This window comes from Plectropomus leopardus, chromosome 13 (genome assembly GCF_026936395.1).
Source record: "Plectropomus leopardus strain MGB_pleo_1.0 chromosome 13, ASM2693639v1, whole genome shotgun sequence".
Lineage (NCBI taxonomy): Eukaryota > Metazoa > Chordata > Actinopteri > Perciformes > Serranidae > Plectropomus > Plectropomus leopardus.
In genome coordinates, this window is record NC_142188.1 from 14799033 (window position 1) to 14819119 (window position 20087).

The window sequence follows — 20087 nt, forward strand, 5'->3', positions numbered from 1 at the left end:
GCAGCAAGACACACAAATAGAAATAAAACACCTGGTTTTCCATTTCTCAGTTTTTCCTGTTCTATCCAGAATTCCGCAAATAGAAAATTTAAAAAAAATGACCTCAAAATGCAGACAAAGACAAAAAATACAATTTCAGAAAACTCAATACTCCAGTTTTCTAATTTTCATTTATAAAATGTTTAATGGAACTAATAAATGTTACACAGACCTCTATGGCTTGGCTTTGTTTGCACTCCTCGCACCACTCATCTCTAAGGTCAATGCTGTTTAAACATGACTCTGCAGGTATAAAAACTAAATGCATTCATTCCATTTTCTTTTAATGGCCAATTGGTCTTTATGTGTAAAGCACAATAGAATATTTTTAGCACCTTCCGCAAGAACCTATGACAATGTCGTGTTCAGTTATACAGATGCCCACTCATTTTAAATAGCCATATGTAGTCATCAAAGAAAAAAAGCACATGTTGGAAAATATAGAAATCACACACAGACTGCATGAATTCCAACAGAAGCTTTGTGAAAATTGGATTATGAAATGATATTTGGCAGATGAAAGACTGTTTGGTTCAAGTACTGACAAAAGAAATATCACAGAAATACATCGGGCAGATTTTTTCCTCTTTCAGTGGCAAGGACAGACCCTAACTCCACTGTGGCCATGCAAAAATACCATGCTTCAGCATGCTATTGCTTTTCCAGAGAATATTACCGCTGGGGGCCTGGTGGTAGATTTATAGCACTTTTATTAGCCGTTGAGCCTGCAATTTCCAGGGGTATGTAAGGAAAAGTGACTCTAGATCATGTTTCTACAAGCCACAGACCACCACAGGAGATCTTGAGGTGCATGGTAGGGAGGTGTTACTGATGGACAGCTTCCTACTACACCTTTCGGCATAGGCAGCACTAGGGCATCAGGTATGGAAGAGTTAAATTAGGTAGGTGGTTGCTGGTGTGCAATTGAAGCCCCAGTGTCCAGTCCAAGTCTGGTGTTCTCTCTCTCCCATTGTGGAAGTATGTTCTTCAGACTTTCAGGGGCAAATAACAATTGGATTGCACAGTTTTTGAGGCCAAGACAAAAAGAAACAGTGTAATTCTCAAAGCACACGCAAATGGTGAAATGCGCCCCTAACTGTGCTGCCAAGCAAACACGTCTCAGCGCTCCTGTCCTACTTGAACGTATTTAAATGAGATAATATGCATACATTTGGTGCTAAATTGGACCCTTACTATGCAAATGAGCCTAACTGCAAAAACAGTCCAATTGACAAAGATCAGCGCTAATGGGAACACACAGTTACAGTAAAATTATATCGGTCTTCAGAGAGTTGGTAGGAACTGAAGTGTGTTTATAAGAGGTGTCACCCACACTTTCCAGTCATCATGGTAGCAGTGAGAAGCGTTTGAGAAGCTTGTAAAACACTGAATATTTTCCAAATGCTCCAGATGTCACCTTGGTAGTAATTCAATTACACATACTGTATGTTCATGGCAGCAAAGTCTAGTGTGCAGACTGTGTTTCCGTCTTTTGCATGATCTTTTTTTTGGTCCTCTATTATAAATTTTGCCATCCTCTTTAACAGTCTGAGGGCATGCTTTTAAAAACACCAACAACACTGACAGACAAGAATATTAAATCCTAAATATAGTTTAAATTCCTTGCTCAAAGTTTTGAGGAACGCTTCTGCACCGCATCAGTCAGGACCTTTAGCTTGCTGACTGAAAATTTAATTTTCTTTTTCTCTCTGCCATTGTTCTGCCTACTGTGTTCTTGGCACAAAATTTATACTTTGCCACATGGATAATTGCAATCAGAGCAAAAAAGGGAAAATTGCTCTCAGCTGCAAAACTTTATGGGTGTGTTTTTTGCTGCACTATCATTGGCACAATATCTTTGGGATCTTGAGAGTAGGCAGATAGCGATTGTAAGTGATCCGCAATTCATAGTGTTATCAGCAGCTGCAATCCATTCTTTGTGAACTCACCGGACTGTGTAAAAACCACTCTAAAGCAGCTAGTGTGGCAAAACTGCCTACTTCTAAACAAAGACAGGACAAAAAGCACCTTTAGCTTTGATGTGCATCCTGCAATTTTCAAAACAGTCTAGAAGCTTTTCCAGGAGTACTTTAAAAACTGACTGTGCACCTTTTGATGTAAGTAAAATCACATTATTGTTCAGTCTTCTTTAGTATGATGAAAATCTGGTCTGTGGACATCTGCAGTTTTCAGGACAAAAGGCTTTGTAGAAGTTTACACACTGGTGCAAACATATGTTTGTTTCATGTAGAGAGATACGTGCAAGACCAAAAAAAAAACAGGGATTTGTACTTCAGACACTGAAGCTGTGTTGTAATGTGAATGCGTGTGTTTGGCCGGAGAGTTGGGAAACATAATATTGTACAAAAGTTGTAGGCTGAAATGTCTGTATATGAAATATATGATCTGTAGAACATACCTAGTTCATTTCCTGCCACAATGGAGTAGAAGATCGTTTGATTGATAGCAGCAGCTAGAATAGTCCCCACTGGTGTGCCAAATGGAGCCAGCTCACTAACTGGAGGAAACCTGGAAAGACATAAAACATAAACCATAAGACAATGGGTATTAAGACCGGAGGGATCAATTAGGCTGCATATGAATGGTAGAGTATAAAAAGGGTTAAGATGAATACCGAGGTTACCATGGAAGCTACAGTCTATCTTTGTACATCAAAAGAAAAAGTAAAATGTTTGGAATAATTTCAAACTGATTAAGTCAGGATTGATTTCACTCATCATTCTTGCTTAATGCATGAAAAAAATTCAGCACAGAGTCGTTAAAGCACAGAGTAGCCATTAATTACTCTGATTGTGTAACTGTTTGGGAAGTAATTTAACCTTTTTCATAATAATTTATAACATCTTGGAAAGAACTATCTGCCTGAAGCATGGCTTTTGCCCAGTGGTGAAGTTAAGTAGTTAAAATTCTGAATATATGTATTTTATTACCAAAAATATTTCTTTTTCCAGCTTTTTTCCTCCCATTTTTTCTTTGTTTGAGTGGGAGTGTTATTGTCAAGTGTGTATTTTTCAAACCTGCTTTGAATAAGATATAAGTTAAATAAAAATAATTATTCATCTCTATGAAAGTGTTAAACAAAAGCCCAATTATTGCTCAAGTGATTTTGTTTTGCTTTGATTTCTTTACCGTTCACTGTAACTTCACTCTGGTCTCCAGATAACAATACTCCACATTATTTTCTCCTTTCTGGTAAATGAATAAGTAAACGATTTTTCTCTGAGGGAGCGCAATGTAGTTTGTGGGGGGAAAAAATATGACTCATAAATAAATAATCTGCAACAGCTTGGACCGATGCCAAATCTCCCCACATATCCAATAATAACTACATAGTGAGGATAAGAACACTCAAAAGACTGACTCTGGGTTAGGTGCATCAGCAGCAGTAATGCTGGCTTTGTATCTGACTGTGGTGGTAAGGACAGGGCTGAGCTATAAAACAAAGCTCTCATTTTTCTGCTCAGCCTTTGCTTCGACTATGGTTGGGAGCTTTGGGTAGTAACTGCAAAAACGAGATTGAAGATTGAAGCAGCTGAGATGAGGTTTCTCTGCAGGGCGGCTGGTCTCACTCTACGTGATAAAGTGAAGAGTTCAGCGGTTCAGGGGAACCTCTGTATTGAGCTGCTGCTCCTTTGTATTGTGGAGAACCAGCTGAGGTTGTTTGGGATCTAAGTGAGGATGCCCCCAGACTGCTTTCTTCTGGGGGAGTTTCGGAAACGACTTGCTGAGAGGAGACAACAGGGCAGGCCCTGCATATTATGAAAGAATTAGATTTTTTTTTTTTAGACTGAGAATGCTGGGGTTTTCACAAGGAGGAGGCTGGAGGAAGTACAAGTAGTTGGGCTAAAGCAAGTTTGGGCTGCTCTGTTTTTCCAATTGCGACTTACACCCTGACCAGGACGAGCTGCTTAAAAAATAGTAAGGAAAGCGCAAATGGATTTAAAAAAAAAATAATAAAAAAATAAAATCACCGCCTATCAGTTATATGCCTATTTGCACCAATCAAGTTGCAGCTACAGTTTACATCTGTGTTTGAGACTACATGGATACTTGACATACACATGACCATTGACAGCAAAGAAAATAAATATAAATCAGCAGATTTTCAAGTTGGACACCAAAGATCAATATAACCAATTCGGTATTTGACCAAATGTCTTCCCCTCTATTCCTGAGTTATATCATAGAGTAAAGTTTGACAACAGTAACAATGTTGAGCTTTGACCTTTTGGATATATAATGTCATTAAAGCATAATTTTATCCTATTGACATCTATGTGACATTCTAATATGATTAGCGTATGAATTAAGGCCAAAAACATGTTTCTCGAGGTCACAGTGACCTTGAACTTTGTTCACCAAATTCTGATCAGTTCATTATTGACTCTAAGTGGATGTTTGTGCCAATTTTAAAGAATTTCCCTCAAGGTGTTCCTGTGAGATCACATTCATGAGAAAGAGACAGATGAAAGGTCACAGTGACCTTGACCTCTGGCTACTAAAATTTAATCACTTAATTGTTGAGTGGACGTTTTTGCAAAATTTGAAAAAAATCTCCTCCAGGCGTTCTTGAGATATCACATTTAGAATGGGATAGACAACCCAAAAACATAAGGCCTCCAGCCTCCGTTATCACTGTTGTAGAAAATTCTGTACATGCAGTTTGTGCACATTTATTCATTAATTCATCAATTATTATAATCATGACATTCTTTGGGCAAGTTTTAGCAAAGACATTTTCACCCAAAATCTATCAGTCACGCAGACTATTTATTATCAGATTAAAAAAAATAACATCCAAACAAAAGATTTGATAGCAAATGCATCACAGATGGTTGTGCGAATGTTTTTTCCCCTGATAAGTGAGACTCTGTAACAGCTAATGACTAGGCTTGACTATCAGGCGTACAAGCGGGTAATTATATCCAGCAGATATGATTGTCACCACTCTCCACAGGAATTACTGCTGCCATAAATAGCAGGGAACCCTGTCTTGGCGGTGTGTCGGCGAGGGCTGATTTAAGCTGATAATGTCTTCTCACTGCGACACCCCTCTTGTGATACTGCGACTGCTTTCTCACTTATTCTCTCATCTTTGCATATGAGGTGTGTGTGTGTGTGTGTGTGTGTACGTGATTGTGCACGCACGGTGATACGGCTTTAAATGCAGTTTTCATTTAAACTTTTCCTATTATTCACAGCAGCAGTAAGAAATCTGTGACAATGTCGTGGGAGTGATACTCAAACCATAATCTGTGACAGTCAGATTCTATTTTACAGTCAATGTCAGTGTTATGGGATATTTTTGGGAAAATGCTATATTGGCAGTCTGAGTTATTAACATAGACTGGAGGTGATTAGATGCCTCCAGTCCATGTTTATATTACAATGTGTTATTCAATGTCTAGTCTTTGCTGACCCTTCAGTTTCAACACCTTTAACTGCAGAATACAATGGTGCACCCAAGGGGGGTTGGGGGTCGGGGCATGGCCCCCCTGCTGGCAAAAAATAGCTGGAGGCAGATATTACAGTATTTTAAGCCCCATTTCTACTGCAAAAAAACAAAAACAAAACAAAACAAAACAAAAAAAACAACAAAAACAAACTTGCTAACAACTGCTAACATAAGTCAACATTTGACTACTGAGTGAAGAAAAAATATGAGTATGTGATTCAACTATCAAGCTATATATACTTCAACAGCATAATCAAATCTGTGAAATACAGTTATGGCTTTTGGTGTTGGGAGTGCCTCTCCAAGATTTTCAGTATCACCACCTGGCTTTCCCTATGAAATATTTCTGGGTGTGCCACTGAACTGGAGGGCTTCATTCACACAGAAAGAGAAGTGAAAGGATACTCAGGTGTAGAGACAATAAATGAAACCGTCTTCACTGCTGACTGGAGTTAAACATTACAACAGTTAACAGTAACTTTTTAGACAGTTGGTGGGTGTAACAGTCTCCATAGAATATAGTATATGTTCTTGAAGGACATTAGAGCACAAAACATCCATCTTTCCATCCTGGGGGCTACAGTTACTGTCTGTGGAGACAAACAAACCCCAAAGACATCTTGGATTGAGAACAGATGTGGAGAATGGACAGCGGCTGAAATAACACACCATCCTGAGAGATAATATTGTTCTGCTGCAGTAGACTGAACTGCACATGTTCACAAAGCCTTTCATGAAAAATACATTGCCGTTATTGACTCTTGAATGATGTGTTTTTTGGATATTACTAAATCAATTCCGTTCAATTTCCCTTTTGGTCGACCTATGGCCTGTCACTGAATAAATGCGTTTCTGTGGCATCCGGGAGCATGAAGCCACATCATGCACCACATGGATGGGACCAATTCATTAATGTGGTCTACACATAAGTAGATTACCCGTTTGGCTCGGAAACAGGCAGAAAATAACAGAGGAAAAGCCCTTGAACAATGTTAGCACAGAGAGGTGCAGCACAGCTCAACATGTGACTCTGAATCAGTCATATAAATGTGCCACTCATTGGAACCAAGGGTGACACAATGGTTGTCACTAAATCTATATGCCTTTCACTTTTAATGGACTTTTCAGCAATCTAATGTCTGTTCTGGAGATTAACAGCCCAGAGGTGGGGGTGTTATTGGCCAGATGCAATACACACTAACAACTCTCTTGCTGATACGCGACTGTGGTTGAAACTAATACATATGATACAGTTTTAGAACACAGATTCAACTGGCTATTAACACCTTTTTGGTTGCTGCAATGTTGACACAAGAAATATCAAAGTGGATTTATTGAATTGCTTTTCTTTACTTGGTCAACAAATAAAAACTGTTATGCAAGGATGCATCTTTGGCAACTACACTGCTACTATCGCCCGCTGTACCAGAATATCCCTTTAAAGTACAGCATTAAGAAAAGCATTTTCTTTGATTTCATTTCTTTGCATTTCTTAAGTCCTTGGGGCTAAAATAACAAATGATGATGTTTTTTTTAAACAGACCCTATTGTTTTTTTTTTAAATATAGGCCTCAAATGGTTGAAATGGCTGCTTATGGTAATGGCTGCTTATGGTAACACAAAGGAAAAAATCAAAACTGCAAATCATTTACTGTTACAATGCTTGTAATATGTTATGCCAACATATTTCAATTTGTGACCATCAAATTAGTATTACCAGTACTAGTAATGTTTTCATGCATATATTCTTGAAATGAACTGTTAAAATACTTTTAAAACATATCAGAAATGGTAACAAAAAAAATCATACCAACATAGTTTCTTTTATCAAATATATGATGGAATAACAATAAAAATGTGGTATTAACCGCAGTGAATATTCATCCTTTTTTACTTCAGAAAATATGTAAATTTATTATCTTCACATCACTACTTTTACCATATGACACTAATTAAACTGTTTGGTAAAGCATGGCTTTAGCCAGCAGAAAATCATAATTCTGAAATAATTTCACTATATATGGTTAATGGATAACAGTAATTGTGTAATTCTGCTCACCCCATTCTTGCCTAAAAAAAAATTTAGGCCTGAATGTGATGCTGAAATCAGGCAACAACTACACTAGCTGAGATTTACAGATTTTCAAGACCCTGAATTCAGACAAAAATGCCACCAAAATACTTGTTCTTGCTGCATTGTTAATGACACAACCCTTTTCAAAATCACCAGGTGACCACAAATAAATTGTTATATAAGTCACTGAAACCCTAAATTCATCAAGCAAAATACAATCAGCCTCATGCAAGAACATTTTTTTTCTTGTTGTCCTACTCACACTTACTTTTTCTGTGAGATTTGGTCTTAAAAGTGTTCCCAGCCCAATTAACCAAAGTCTCTTAACTGCACACACTTAAATTGCTCTTTTCAATCTGATCAGCACCACCTGTTCATGAGGAGGTTTGCATTCATGAGATTTGATCATTAGCATATTTAATGCCTCCAAATTGCAATATAGGGTGAATAGAGCAGAGCCAGTCAACTACTGACAAGAAATGTTACTCAAGAGTAGAAAGAAGAACTTTAAACCTACAGCAGAAGAAACATAAAATGTAGTGAATAGACTGACGTGAAGTTAAATGCTAATGTGGCTTTTAAAGCAAAGCTGTCCATGATGGAAGGTAGTCAAGGGGATATGACAATCAGGGAGATACAATATGATACAGTAGGTAATGTTACACCGTCAGGTGCAAAGAGGATGTTCCCTTAGACAGGCTTGCAAACCTGAAGTAGCTGTCAGAGAAATCATTTTCCTAGTAGCTTATGAACTGTTGTTACCATGCCAAGATACGCCGATAAATCTACAAAGACAAAAACAAACATAAATACGCATTGTGGTAAATGTTAATTCTACATTACAATTTAATTCAGTTGCTTATTTTTATGTTAATTGATTTCTGTCACATATTTAAACTCCAAATTCATTCAGATTAAGGCATTATATGTCAAGTAATTATTTTTTCTTAGTGAAGAAAGGTAGACTGTGCCTGACTTGTACGACCGGTTCTGGACAAGTTGTAAAGTTTGTTTGTATCTCTTTTTTTTTTTTTTTTTTTAACAGAAATGGAATTGGTGCTTTTGACAAATTCTCTTATATGTGTACAGAAGCACACTGCTTTAACAAAAGAAAAAAAATACATTAGACACTTCATAATTACAAGACCAGATTTCAAAATTATGAGGAAAGATCACAAAATTAAGTGTTCACTTTTATAATTATGCAAAAAACTGACATGCATAAATTTATATTCATGACGCATGCCTTTAGCGTACAATGGGGCCATTAAGAAAGAATCAGTTTGTACAAGTAGTTCTTAGATTAGACCCAATGACTTCCATTCTTCTTGCATTTTCCTCAACTACTTCAACACACTAGGACTGCATGATATAAAATACATACATTGTGATTATTTGACAGACATTGCAATTGCAATGTGAGAGTCATGGTTTTAGCAGTTATGGGTTTTTTTTTGCATTTTATTATCATAAAAAAATAAAAGTATGATAATTAAATGATTTTTTTGCTGGGGTCTGTACAAAACAAAGTATGTTCCTGTTTGTCTAGATTATGATTTATAGGCTGGGACATCTTTGTAGCACCACAATGCTCCATTTATATATTGTGTTGTAAATAAAGTATATTGTGACACATTTTACATTTAAATAATTGTAGCTCCATCATTTTGGATATTGCACTTGGCCATATTGCAATTTTGATATTATTTAAAACAACTGTGCATCCCTAGATAACATATTTTCTTGAAGCGTTCAGCTTTGGTGGTTGCAGCTTTGGTAAAACTCCAGTCTGAGGCAGGGCTGAATGACCCGTGCTGACCCATTCAACGGTTTTTCTCATATTGTTCTTTGAGCATAAGTGGCGTATGAGAGGCTGCGCACACAGCTGCATGGTGTGATTGCCAGGAAGAGTCAGAGCAGACATGTTATCACTTCCCTACAAAGTGGCTCTGCCTGAGGGTTGTAAGCTGCTGAGAAATGCCAAAGGGGGTGTGAAGGTGTATAAAGTGTGCAGATTAGTATTAAGGTGTATCCACATGTATTCAGAAGAGATGACAGAGAGGTTAGATACAGTAGATACTGATAAGTAGACAGATAGATGAGCAGGATAAAAAAAGAAATAGACAGAGATACTGTATATACTGTAGCCACTGAAAAGCCATAGAGCAGGGATACTCAACCTACTTTGCATAGGGGCCACTTTTGCAAAATAACAGGAGGCCACGGCCAATCGTAGCAGCCCCATACATGTTTCTAGGATTTTACTTTGCTAGGACTTAAGGATGTTTCTAGGAATTTGGGACATTTCTAGGATTTAAGGACATTTATTCAACTGCAAATAGACTCCGACCACTCAAAGCACTTAAACACTACATGCCACATTCACCCATTTACACACACGTTCAAACAGTGGTGGCTGAGGCTACCATACTCCTGCCACCTGCTACTCAGTAACCACTAACACTCAAATGATGCAGCATCAAGAGCAATTTGAGGTTCCGTATCTTGCCCAAGGATACTTTGACATGTTGACTTGAGGAGCGGAGGTTTGAACCGCTGACCTTTGGATAAGAGGACGACCCGCTCTACCTCTAAGCCACTTTAGGATGGGTCTAGACCTCTACGGGCACTTTTTTAGGATTACCAGGCTCTGTTTTGATGCTGTTTTATGCACTATGGCATCTAATGTCCAAAAGTACAAAAACAATTAATTCCCTGGGTGAATCACTTTAAGTTTTTTTATGAATTAGAAAATGAATGGGGGGGCCACCTGGTACCCATCAGGGGCCAGATTTGGCCCGCGAGCCATAAGTTGAGTATCACTGCTATAGAGGAATGATGATCCAAACAGCTACTTGAGCACAAGCACTCCAATAATATCCGATGATTAAATGGGGGGAGTTACGAGCTGGCTGATATACTGAGACTCGAAGATACCAGGGAAGGTAAATAAGTTGTGTATTCAAGAGTCAAGTAGTAGGCGAATTCAAAGAGCCAATTATGCATAATGCAATACCATGTGCTACTGAGCGGGGCCAAAGCCACTTTTCATTCCTTTCATATTCAGATGAGGAAAAATCCCATCCAGAGAGAGAGAGAGAGAGAGCGCGAACGAGACAGAGAGATAAAGAGAAGGGAAGATGCTGACATGTCTACAGGCAGCAGCAGAGAGTCCTGGTGTCAACATGAGAGAGGCTGAATGACACGCCACTGAGAAGCGCGGGCGGCACACAGGTGTCAGCAAGCACTCTGCCCCAGGGCCAGTGGCGAGTGATGCTTACGAGACAAGGCAGAGGCGTATAAACCTTGTCGTGCGCCACAGGGGCCTCTGTTACCGTGTCTACTCTCTTTCTACCGCGCTTTCCCTCTCTGTTCATGCATCGCATCACCGAGTGAACAAGCGACGACGGAGATGCCAGGAGATACAAGGATTGACCTCGATGTGTGCAAGCCTATGAGTCCTTCTAGTGGATGTGTAGCTGCGGTGCTGCATAAAAGACTTGAACAACAACAGGCAGACATGAGTCATTTAACTGTAATAGCAAACATCTTAAACATCTTTAACAGTGTGTGAATGCGCTTAAACATGTACTTGCAAATGTGTCGCAGCACATTCCTGCCTGATTGCTGTTTTTCTGCATGTTTTGTTCAGCAATTATGAATCAGCTTAATTTGATGAAGGTGGATACGTGCTTGAGAGTTCGTTAGTTAGCTGTTAATGTCACCCTGGTGTTAACTTGTTTGTTCCTGCCTGGAAGCAAATTGGGAGGGTGACAAACAGAAGCTCCTCTGACTTGAAACAAATTACACATAGGAAATGCATTTCAGCTCCTCCTCGAACATAAGCAGACAAAAAAGAAAGAAAAAAAAACACCGCAGTGAATCCAGAGCTTGTGTTCTCGATTAAAACCACAGTTCTAAGTGATTTTGACAGCCAAGGCAAAGTCAGCTCAGTCACACAGCATGATTTACACAGGAAATAGCCTTTTAACCTGAATCTTATGATGGGTTTTCAAAATTCATTAGCTTATCTAACATTCAAAATGACTGGCTCAATACTTAGGTATTGCATATATTGCTTTTCAAACCATGCAACTGAGGCCTTGCAATATGTATATGCTAAATGTCATACTCTGCCTAATGGCTTTTCTTTTTTTTCGCCCCAACATTGCAGTTCATAGAAATAAAAGTTCAAGCTGAAAGAAAGAGTGCACCACCTCTCATTTAATATAATATTATCTTAGGGTTTGAGCTGTACTGTGTTATTGACTGAAGCGTGAACTTTAAAGATTATAGGTTATGTTTGGCAAGACCGAATAGGTGGAGGCGAGAAAGGTAAACGAGAAACAGAGATAAAAAGAGCTATTACAAGATTCTGAAACCACTCAAGATATTCAAAAGGTTTTGGGGAATAGTGCAGGGTCTAACAGTCAGGGTATTACGAAGCTATTTCATTTGTCAAGAGTCAATTCTCTACCTAGAATATAAAATACACTACTGCCATTCTATAAAAAAAAAAAAAAAACACCCAACTGTGAATGCAACATTCACAATGGCAAAGCGGCATAAAGGTTATTGAATAAGTGTTGCCAGAAAATACATATTAAATTGCATAAATACTTCAGAACAGATAAGGCACACATCCTCAACAAGAGCTCTGCACTGCCTACTGCAATGCAAAACTGTTATTGACATGAAATTTAAAAAAAACCATGCACGTTATACTGTAATATGGTGTAAAGTTGGATGTTGCAAAGGTTGTACTGCTATCTGGCATAATATATAGAAAGCTCTTTGTATGAAGTGTGTGTGTTTGTGACTAGTCTTCCATTTTTATGTTTGAGGCTATGTCCAACTAAAAAAAAAAAAAGTTTCAACTGTCCACCATGAAGTCTGTGGATTATCAAGAGAAATAGGAAAACTGTTTCTGCTGGAAGTTTTCAAATAAACGTAGTGATGACAGAAATCTTACAACAGAGGTCTCAGCTTAACTCCTCAGCACATAAAACCAAACCCACTGCATGGCATGATACTAATAAGCATGTGTTAAAAATGCTTTGTTGTGAACTCAACATTTGAAGTAATACTTCATACACAAAATGAACATTTGCATATCAGTTAATCATGGCACGCTACCTCACCCACACGTTTTTCTCCCATGCTTCCAAGGAATATGGTAAATTAAATTTAGACATGACTAATTCACTGATTGGCCACCATGTTTAACAACAGCACAACTATATCGAAACATGCATTTACAAACTCTTACACAACTCATGCAGAATAATAAGACTCCTTCATCCAGTCGTGTACTCAGTCCTTCCAAACCAATGCATCCTCGCTAAAACATAACATGTAAAACTGAACTGAAGGTGAAACTTGTCTTCGGTATCCCTTTAAAGCCAGACTCAAAAAAGTTTTTCTTTTGTTTTTTGTTTTTTTTTAAGTAACAATGCACGTTTGGGAAGTACTGAGTATTCAACTGTAAATGTGACTAAATGAGACTTTGATTATTCTGCATGAATTGTGTGAGAGTTTGTAAATGGATGTTTTGATATAGCGTTTTTGTTGTTGTACATAGTTCCTAATCAATGAATAAATTAATATGTTCCCCATTTCCATAAAGACATGCAAGAAAACCTTTTTTTTACCAATTCGAGGTAACACAGCATGACTAATTGATAAATGGTCATTATGCAGGTGAATTATTAACTACAAATGCTCAGAAGTAAAAACATGGCAGGTGGCGAGGACTGCATAACTATACACTCTACTGTTTATGCATTTTTTTTATATGTGAATGTTTTAACAGCAATGAGGCATACTGAATTTCACTGCTTGTTTTCCTTGGATCAAATTGCTGTTGTGCCTTCTTCCTCTCCTGATTATCTCTCTTGCACCTTTGCATTTAATGTGGTTAGTTTGGACTCACTAAGCTAATAAAATGTTGCTCTTCTGGGATCAGCAGCACTACCAACTCTAGTACACAGAATCATTCGGTTTATTGTTAATATCAAAAATCCTGCTTTCACTGTTATTGCCATGTCCTGTACAGTGATATCAGTGTGGCTTAAATGTTAGGTATTTGATGTTCAGCTTTTTGTAAAAAAAAAAAAAAACAAAAACAAAAAACAAACAAAAACAAAAACCTAAGCAATAACTTGGAACATGCAAAATTCCTAATAAAATGTTTGATCTTTATCTGAGGACAAGTAAAGTACAATAGTAAAAGTTATAATCAACATTGCCAGCTTCTGATAATCACACTGCCATTTATGTCATTAACAGTTTAAGTGATTTTGCCAGGAAGGCTATGTCTGCATATCTTTAGCATTAATATTAAACCAAGAGAATGCCAACTCTCCTTTTCAGAGATAATTCATTCAAGTACATATGATATTGTCTTTATACGTTATAATAAGTTAAACTGTATAACTGCATAAAAACAGTTAGAGATGTGTCACTTACTGAAGTGACTATTGCAGCAATTGTTATTTTATACATTTCAAATGGGAATGTATTTCAAGATATTTCATAATTGTTGAGACACTAAGACAAGGCAATGGCCTTGTTAACGGTAGATGAGGGAGAATTCTTATTATTCTGCATCGGATGCTCATTTAAATTTGGAATTTTGACATGCATTAAATTTGTCCCTCCAGTTTCCCAGCACTGCAGAGCTTATGCTAAATATGAAAGGCCTGCAGCTTTCAAACACATTATCCTTTGCTACGTCTTTTCACAACTATTATTACATGTTTTATCTATACCGATCGAAGCTTCCTCAAATTCCTAAAATACTGTACAAATGAACAATTCATCACCTCCTCCAGCAAATGCTCTCTCAGTTGTAAACCAAATTCCACACTCGCAGATATTAGCGCATAATGTTTACGAGCTGCTGACTCACACTTGCTAAGAGGATTTAGCAAAAATAAAAATAAAATAAAAAAGCTCTGGTGCTCACATATCTCACAAATTCAACACCTCTGACATGAAGTAATGCTTCAGAAAGTAAAAGTATTCACATTAAAACATCATGTTCTACAAAACAAGAAAAAAAAAATGTTTACAACCCCTCGTCTGATCATGTTCCTCCCTAAGCTATTCCTCTGATCACTTATCTTGCCACACCAGACCCAGACTTTCTTTTGTATTCACACTGAGCCATTTTTCTGAGTTTCATAAGAAAGAAAAGGGCTTCAATCAAAAATATCTTCTGGAGGGCAAGATGGAAGACATTAGCAAAGCCGGAGAAACAACATTTACTGTGCAGCCAGAGAGTGGGAGAGCTCTGTGCCAGCTTAGCCATGTCAGCCCACAGGACATCACTTCACATATCATCCACTGGGTCATTTAGCACACAAGAGGAGACCTGGCCAGCGAGTGTTTGGACGCTGGTGGATGAGCATGTTGTCCAAACTGGCGCAGCTATTGAGGCTTGCAATGTGATATCACGCAGCGCCATGTAGGTACTGATGCCATCCAGCATGTTTTACTGTCAAATTACTGCTCCTGCCCAAATTATCTATTCTCCTGCACCAACACCTGGAGGCCTGACCCACAGAAAGACATAAGTACCTCTCTAAAAAGCATAATGCTGCAAGAAATATCATTAACGGAGGCTGTGTGCTGGACTGGCTCTCACCAATTACAGAAATCCTTATTGAATGTTTCCATGAAGGTTCCAGCCACATGTCTCTTTATTTTTAGGGATGGCAGAGACGGGAAAGAATCCAATTTTACAGCATGTGAGCGATCTTGTCATGGATGTGGTTTTATGATTACAGAGAAGGTTGCGTGAAGATTAAAATATTGTGCGTTGGCAATACAATTCCATATCCATTCAATTTTAGTTTTATTACACTGGATTCTGGTTGTTTTTCAGGCAGGTCACGCTTTTAGAAAAATCAGAGTTTTCTGGCATAATTTTGACTTCAATGTGATGTTTACAAGTCTGCAAACACATAAATGACATTAGCTGCAAGAGAAGCCCAGTCACTAGAAGAAAATTTTGGCATTGTACGTTTCTGCAAGCCATGATATGTAACATTTGAATGATTCATATGCCTAGTCTCAATGTGTCTAAAGGGGCGGACATTATCATCAGGAGGTGGTGGCGATGGTGGGTGGTGTGACAAAAGGCCAGACAACTGTCAAGCTGCAGGACATTCTTTGTGGTTCAAAGATGGTGGCACAAAAACGGTTGTTTTAATGAGACATCACTGTGCTGGGATACTGATGCGGAAGGCGGTTGATTTTTGCAGAGACATTGCTGTTTTTCTTGCTTCAATAATGGTGCGAAAAGCTGTTGACGTTCACCAAGACAATCACTGCTTTTCAAGCCATGACTGTGGCGTGAAAAGTGGCTATATTTAACGAGTAATTGATGCTTTTCCTGTCGGGATTGTGGCACAAAAAGCAATTGTTTTTTCAGAGACATCGCTGCTTTCTCTGCTGGCATACTGTCCCCCAAACCAGATATTTGAAGGCAAAACATTATCTTTTCCTGAGCCACGCGTTGTTGATACATCAAGCTTTGACTCACCAATGTAATCTATTCGTGGTTTGCAGAAACACTGACTGCATTGGCGTAGGTTAAGTTGTGCTTTCTCCAAACATTTCATTTTATTTTTCCTTGGTCATTGGTTGATGTAAATTTATTTACAAGTACAGTGCAAAACTTCAGTCATAACATCATGTTCGTCACATCACATCAAAAATGAAATCTGATCTTCTATCATGCAGAGCAAAGTAATACTGCGGGTTAAAATGATAAAGTATTCATAGTCAATGTTAATGTTATCCTTTATTTTTGTTTATCGTGTTCCCTTGGTCCTCCTTTTGTGTTAAGTGTCTTGCCTTACAGTGTGTTCATTACACATGTCTGAAGCTCAATTTCTAACTGGATCTCAGTTACGAGGATAGACAGAGCAATTAACTGCAAAATGTGTTTGATGCGTTTGTCACAGACATTGAAATTTGTGTAAATAAAACCGTTAAACTGCACTTGTCCCTCACTTTACCACTGTGAGGTGAGGAAATTATAGAGGAGAAATTACTTGCATGTTACAAAACTTAAGCACCAGTGAGATGTCAGATGTAAGAGTGTACACAACATCTCATGCAATAATGTCCCGCTTCACCATCAGCCTAAGTAGTGTCGGATAACGTAACTGCTGACCCTTCTAGATGGAAACAGCTGTTCAAACATTTCAGATATCCAAATCCAGACAATATAATACATATTAATCATGACAGCTTACACCCATACATTCTGTTCATAGTTGCCAATAATTATCTGGAAAGTTATCCTCTAAGAACAGGTCGCACCGCTTTTCTTCCCTGGCATTCAGCACCGACCTTTAGCTGAAATGTGGGATGTGTGAACTGAGTGTAACTTGGCGCCTGTTAGACAGCCAAGTGATGCCTGCCTACTTAGCAGAGACAAGTGAAAGGTCAGAGCGCTCCTGGTGCTTAGAGGTTCAAGGCTCAGGGCAGCAGATTCAAACCTGTGGCTGAAAATCAATCATGCCCTTCAGAATCATGAAAGCGCTCCACACCTTACTTCTGCTTATTTCTGTGATTCAGAGGAAGGATAGAATGATAGATGGATGGATAAATAGAAAGAAATAGAGAGGGCTGAGATTGCTTTTTTATAAAAAACATGTACATTTGCAGTGAGGCATGACGACAGTGTGTGGGAGAGCACACTGTGGGGTTTACCGCTAACCCTTTAAATGCCTGGCAGTGAGAAGAGATGAGTAGGCCGTGAGGACATCTATCACTTGTGTACACGTCTGGCAAGACAACAGTTGCGAGAAGACTGCCAATAAAAGAGCTGTATGCTGTGAAAGCATGTCATCTGCCTAATTATGTGAGAATTACAGCCTTTTCTGAATTGGAAATATGGATGGATTTGTTTTCTCTAAAAATAATAAATGCTTTTTTTCCTCTAGATGTCAGCGATGGAGGGCATGGAGTGAGTTGTCCTTTTAATTTACCGAAAATTTGATGGGTAATTTATTGCTTTTTTATTGGTGGCTAATGGCTGTGGAGTCCAGTGCAGCTGGCATTTCAAGCTACAGGATGTGTCTACTTCAGGTACTGTGCAGCCATTTGTGAGTCAGACCGCTGGGAACATTAAATCAATGGTCACACCGTGGTCGGACATCAGCAGAAAATTTACAAAGGCGGTCTCCATGGTCTGTAAACGTCAAGAAACTGCAGGAGAGAGATGTGCTGTATAATATTCCACAGTTAGAGCTATTACCTCTGACATTCACTTTAATGGCCAGACTTACAATGTTTAATGGAGAAATAGGAAAAATCTGCCATGGCTGAAAAAAGTTGTACCTCTATTTCATACAAAAACACCTTTAAAAGTGTCCGCTGAAACCAAGAAAATGTTCTTTCTAACAGCATGTGCACACGAAAGAGCAAACAAAATGTCTACACAGTGATTTTAGCATACTGTCACTAATTGTGTAATTAGTGGGGCGGCAGGCATAAGTAGTGACAGCATGTTGTTGATTGTAGTAATACTCAATGTTGACACTGTTTACTATGCTAACAGTATAACTAAGAGCATCGCTCAATAACAGGCTGTGGTGCCAGACTGCATATTAATGCGACAGGTACGGCACAACATCTGCCGTCTGTGACTACAGTGAACTAAGTAATGGACTGATGGACTTTTATTTATTGTGCTGTTGCTGTTCTGTAGTTGTTTTTTGTCTACCTGCACATGGATAACAGATACAAATTAGTGGCTAGCAAATTCTGGTGCCATTACTTTTATGCTGGCTTTTATACTTTTTTTTTTAATTAATTGTGTGCTGTCCCTACAAAAATAAACAAAGACAATAAAATAATGGCTACACATGTCACTTCCAAATGACACCTTCCTCGATCACTTAACAGAACAACTTTTGAAATATGTTACAGAGGTAACATATAAACAACTACCTCTTGTTATACACTAAGGGATGTAAAATCACAGTGTCTACAGTTGTAAGCTTCTCAGTGTCAGGCAGTGTAGCTTAAAGAAGCAAGCAGCAGGGACTGCAGTATTTGTTGAAGTGACATATTCACGATGTAAACTTTTATGAACAACGCAAAACAACACAAATTGAGGCTTTCGATCTCAAAGAAAAAGGGAGAAGTAGAGACGGAAAATGACAAGACTATCAGTCCATACTGCTCCAGCACTGCTGTATATATATATATTCCCTCTTCCTCTTTTTCAGGGATGAGAAAATAACTTTATGTATTCATTCATTTTTTCCAAATAATGATTAATCGAGTAATCGATCTTTAATTTCACCAATAATTGATCAAGGAAAGTGCTTACAATTTGCAGCCTTAGTGCTAACCTAATATTAGTATTTCTTTACTGTAGAAAGTTATGTTAATTACTGTAGTGCAGCAGGCAGCCTTACAGAAATAAATTAAACTAGGGAACATTAGTCTTGATATGGCTAACAATAATTCATCTAAGGGTTTCCCCACATATTCATTTATTTATACTGCCATGATTAAACTGAGATCTATTTGTGATCTAATTGTGATCTGCCAACACAAATAGATGTTCTGTTTTTGCAGCTGGACCATTCATTAGGAGAGCTGTTGAAATTATTTACCATTTTACGGTTATTTATTGCACCACACTCTTGGAGTGCAAAGTGTGCTCTGGGCACAGATGGAGCAACAGAACATCAGCCGCATTGAAAGTAAAACGCAAGCGTACATTCTTCTGGGTCTAAAAGTTCACTCACAGCAGCTGCTTCTCTCATCCATTTATCTGATTAGCTCTGAATGGATCGACAGATCAAATATCCATCCTGTGAGTCACAAACTGCTGCTGAGGAAAAAAAGAACTCATAAAGCTTTCTGCACAGTGCTCATGGAACTACAAAAACCTCCGACTTCAGAAAGGGGACACAATCGGACACACAAACACACACTCATTTAAAAGAAAAAAAAAGACTTGATAAAGTTTGCTCTTCCTAGCTTTTTGCTTACATCAGCTAACGTGTGATGGGATATAAAATGCAACCATCTTCAAAATGGGATTTTCTTTTTAACATTTTTAATTAGCATATCTGTCAGTGACAGAAAAGGGGAAAGTTTACAGAGGTCTTGCTGTTTTTCTGAGCTTGCTCAACTGTTTTGGAGCACAGAGCTAATAGGGGCGGGACTTGGGAAGGACTAATTGGACTCAAAAAAAAGAACCACTTGGGCCAAAATAGGTTAATGTACAGTAATGCATAACTAATGACTATTTAATTACACCGAGCACAAAAGTTGCATCAATCAAGTGAAGGCTTTATATAGAGGAATGAACACGTATGAGCATAAGCACACAGAGTCACATATACCCACAGAGAAGGAAATTCAACCCCTTGCTGAGGAGAAAATGAAGGGCTACTGACTGTATAGTGAGGAGAGAAGCAAAGGGAAGACAAAGTGAGAAAACTGACAGAGAGAGATATAAGC

The 20087-nt window shown here is 38.3% G+C and overlaps 1 protein-coding gene across 4 annotated transcripts in view; it reads right to left on the bottom strand.

The window, feature by feature from the left end:
• LOC121954395 (protocadherin-15-like) overlaps positions 1-20087 on the bottom strand; it is a 255337-nt gene that overhangs the window by 42603 nt on the left and 192647 nt on the right. For all 4 annotated transcript variants that reach the window (XM_088086315.1, XM_088086313.1, XM_088086314.1 and 1 more), the window contains one exon: positions 2459-2568. In XM_088086315.1, coding sequence (XP_087942441.1) covers positions 2459-2568 — 110 coding nt within the window. The remainder of the gene's footprint in view (positions 1-2458; positions 2569-20087) is intronic.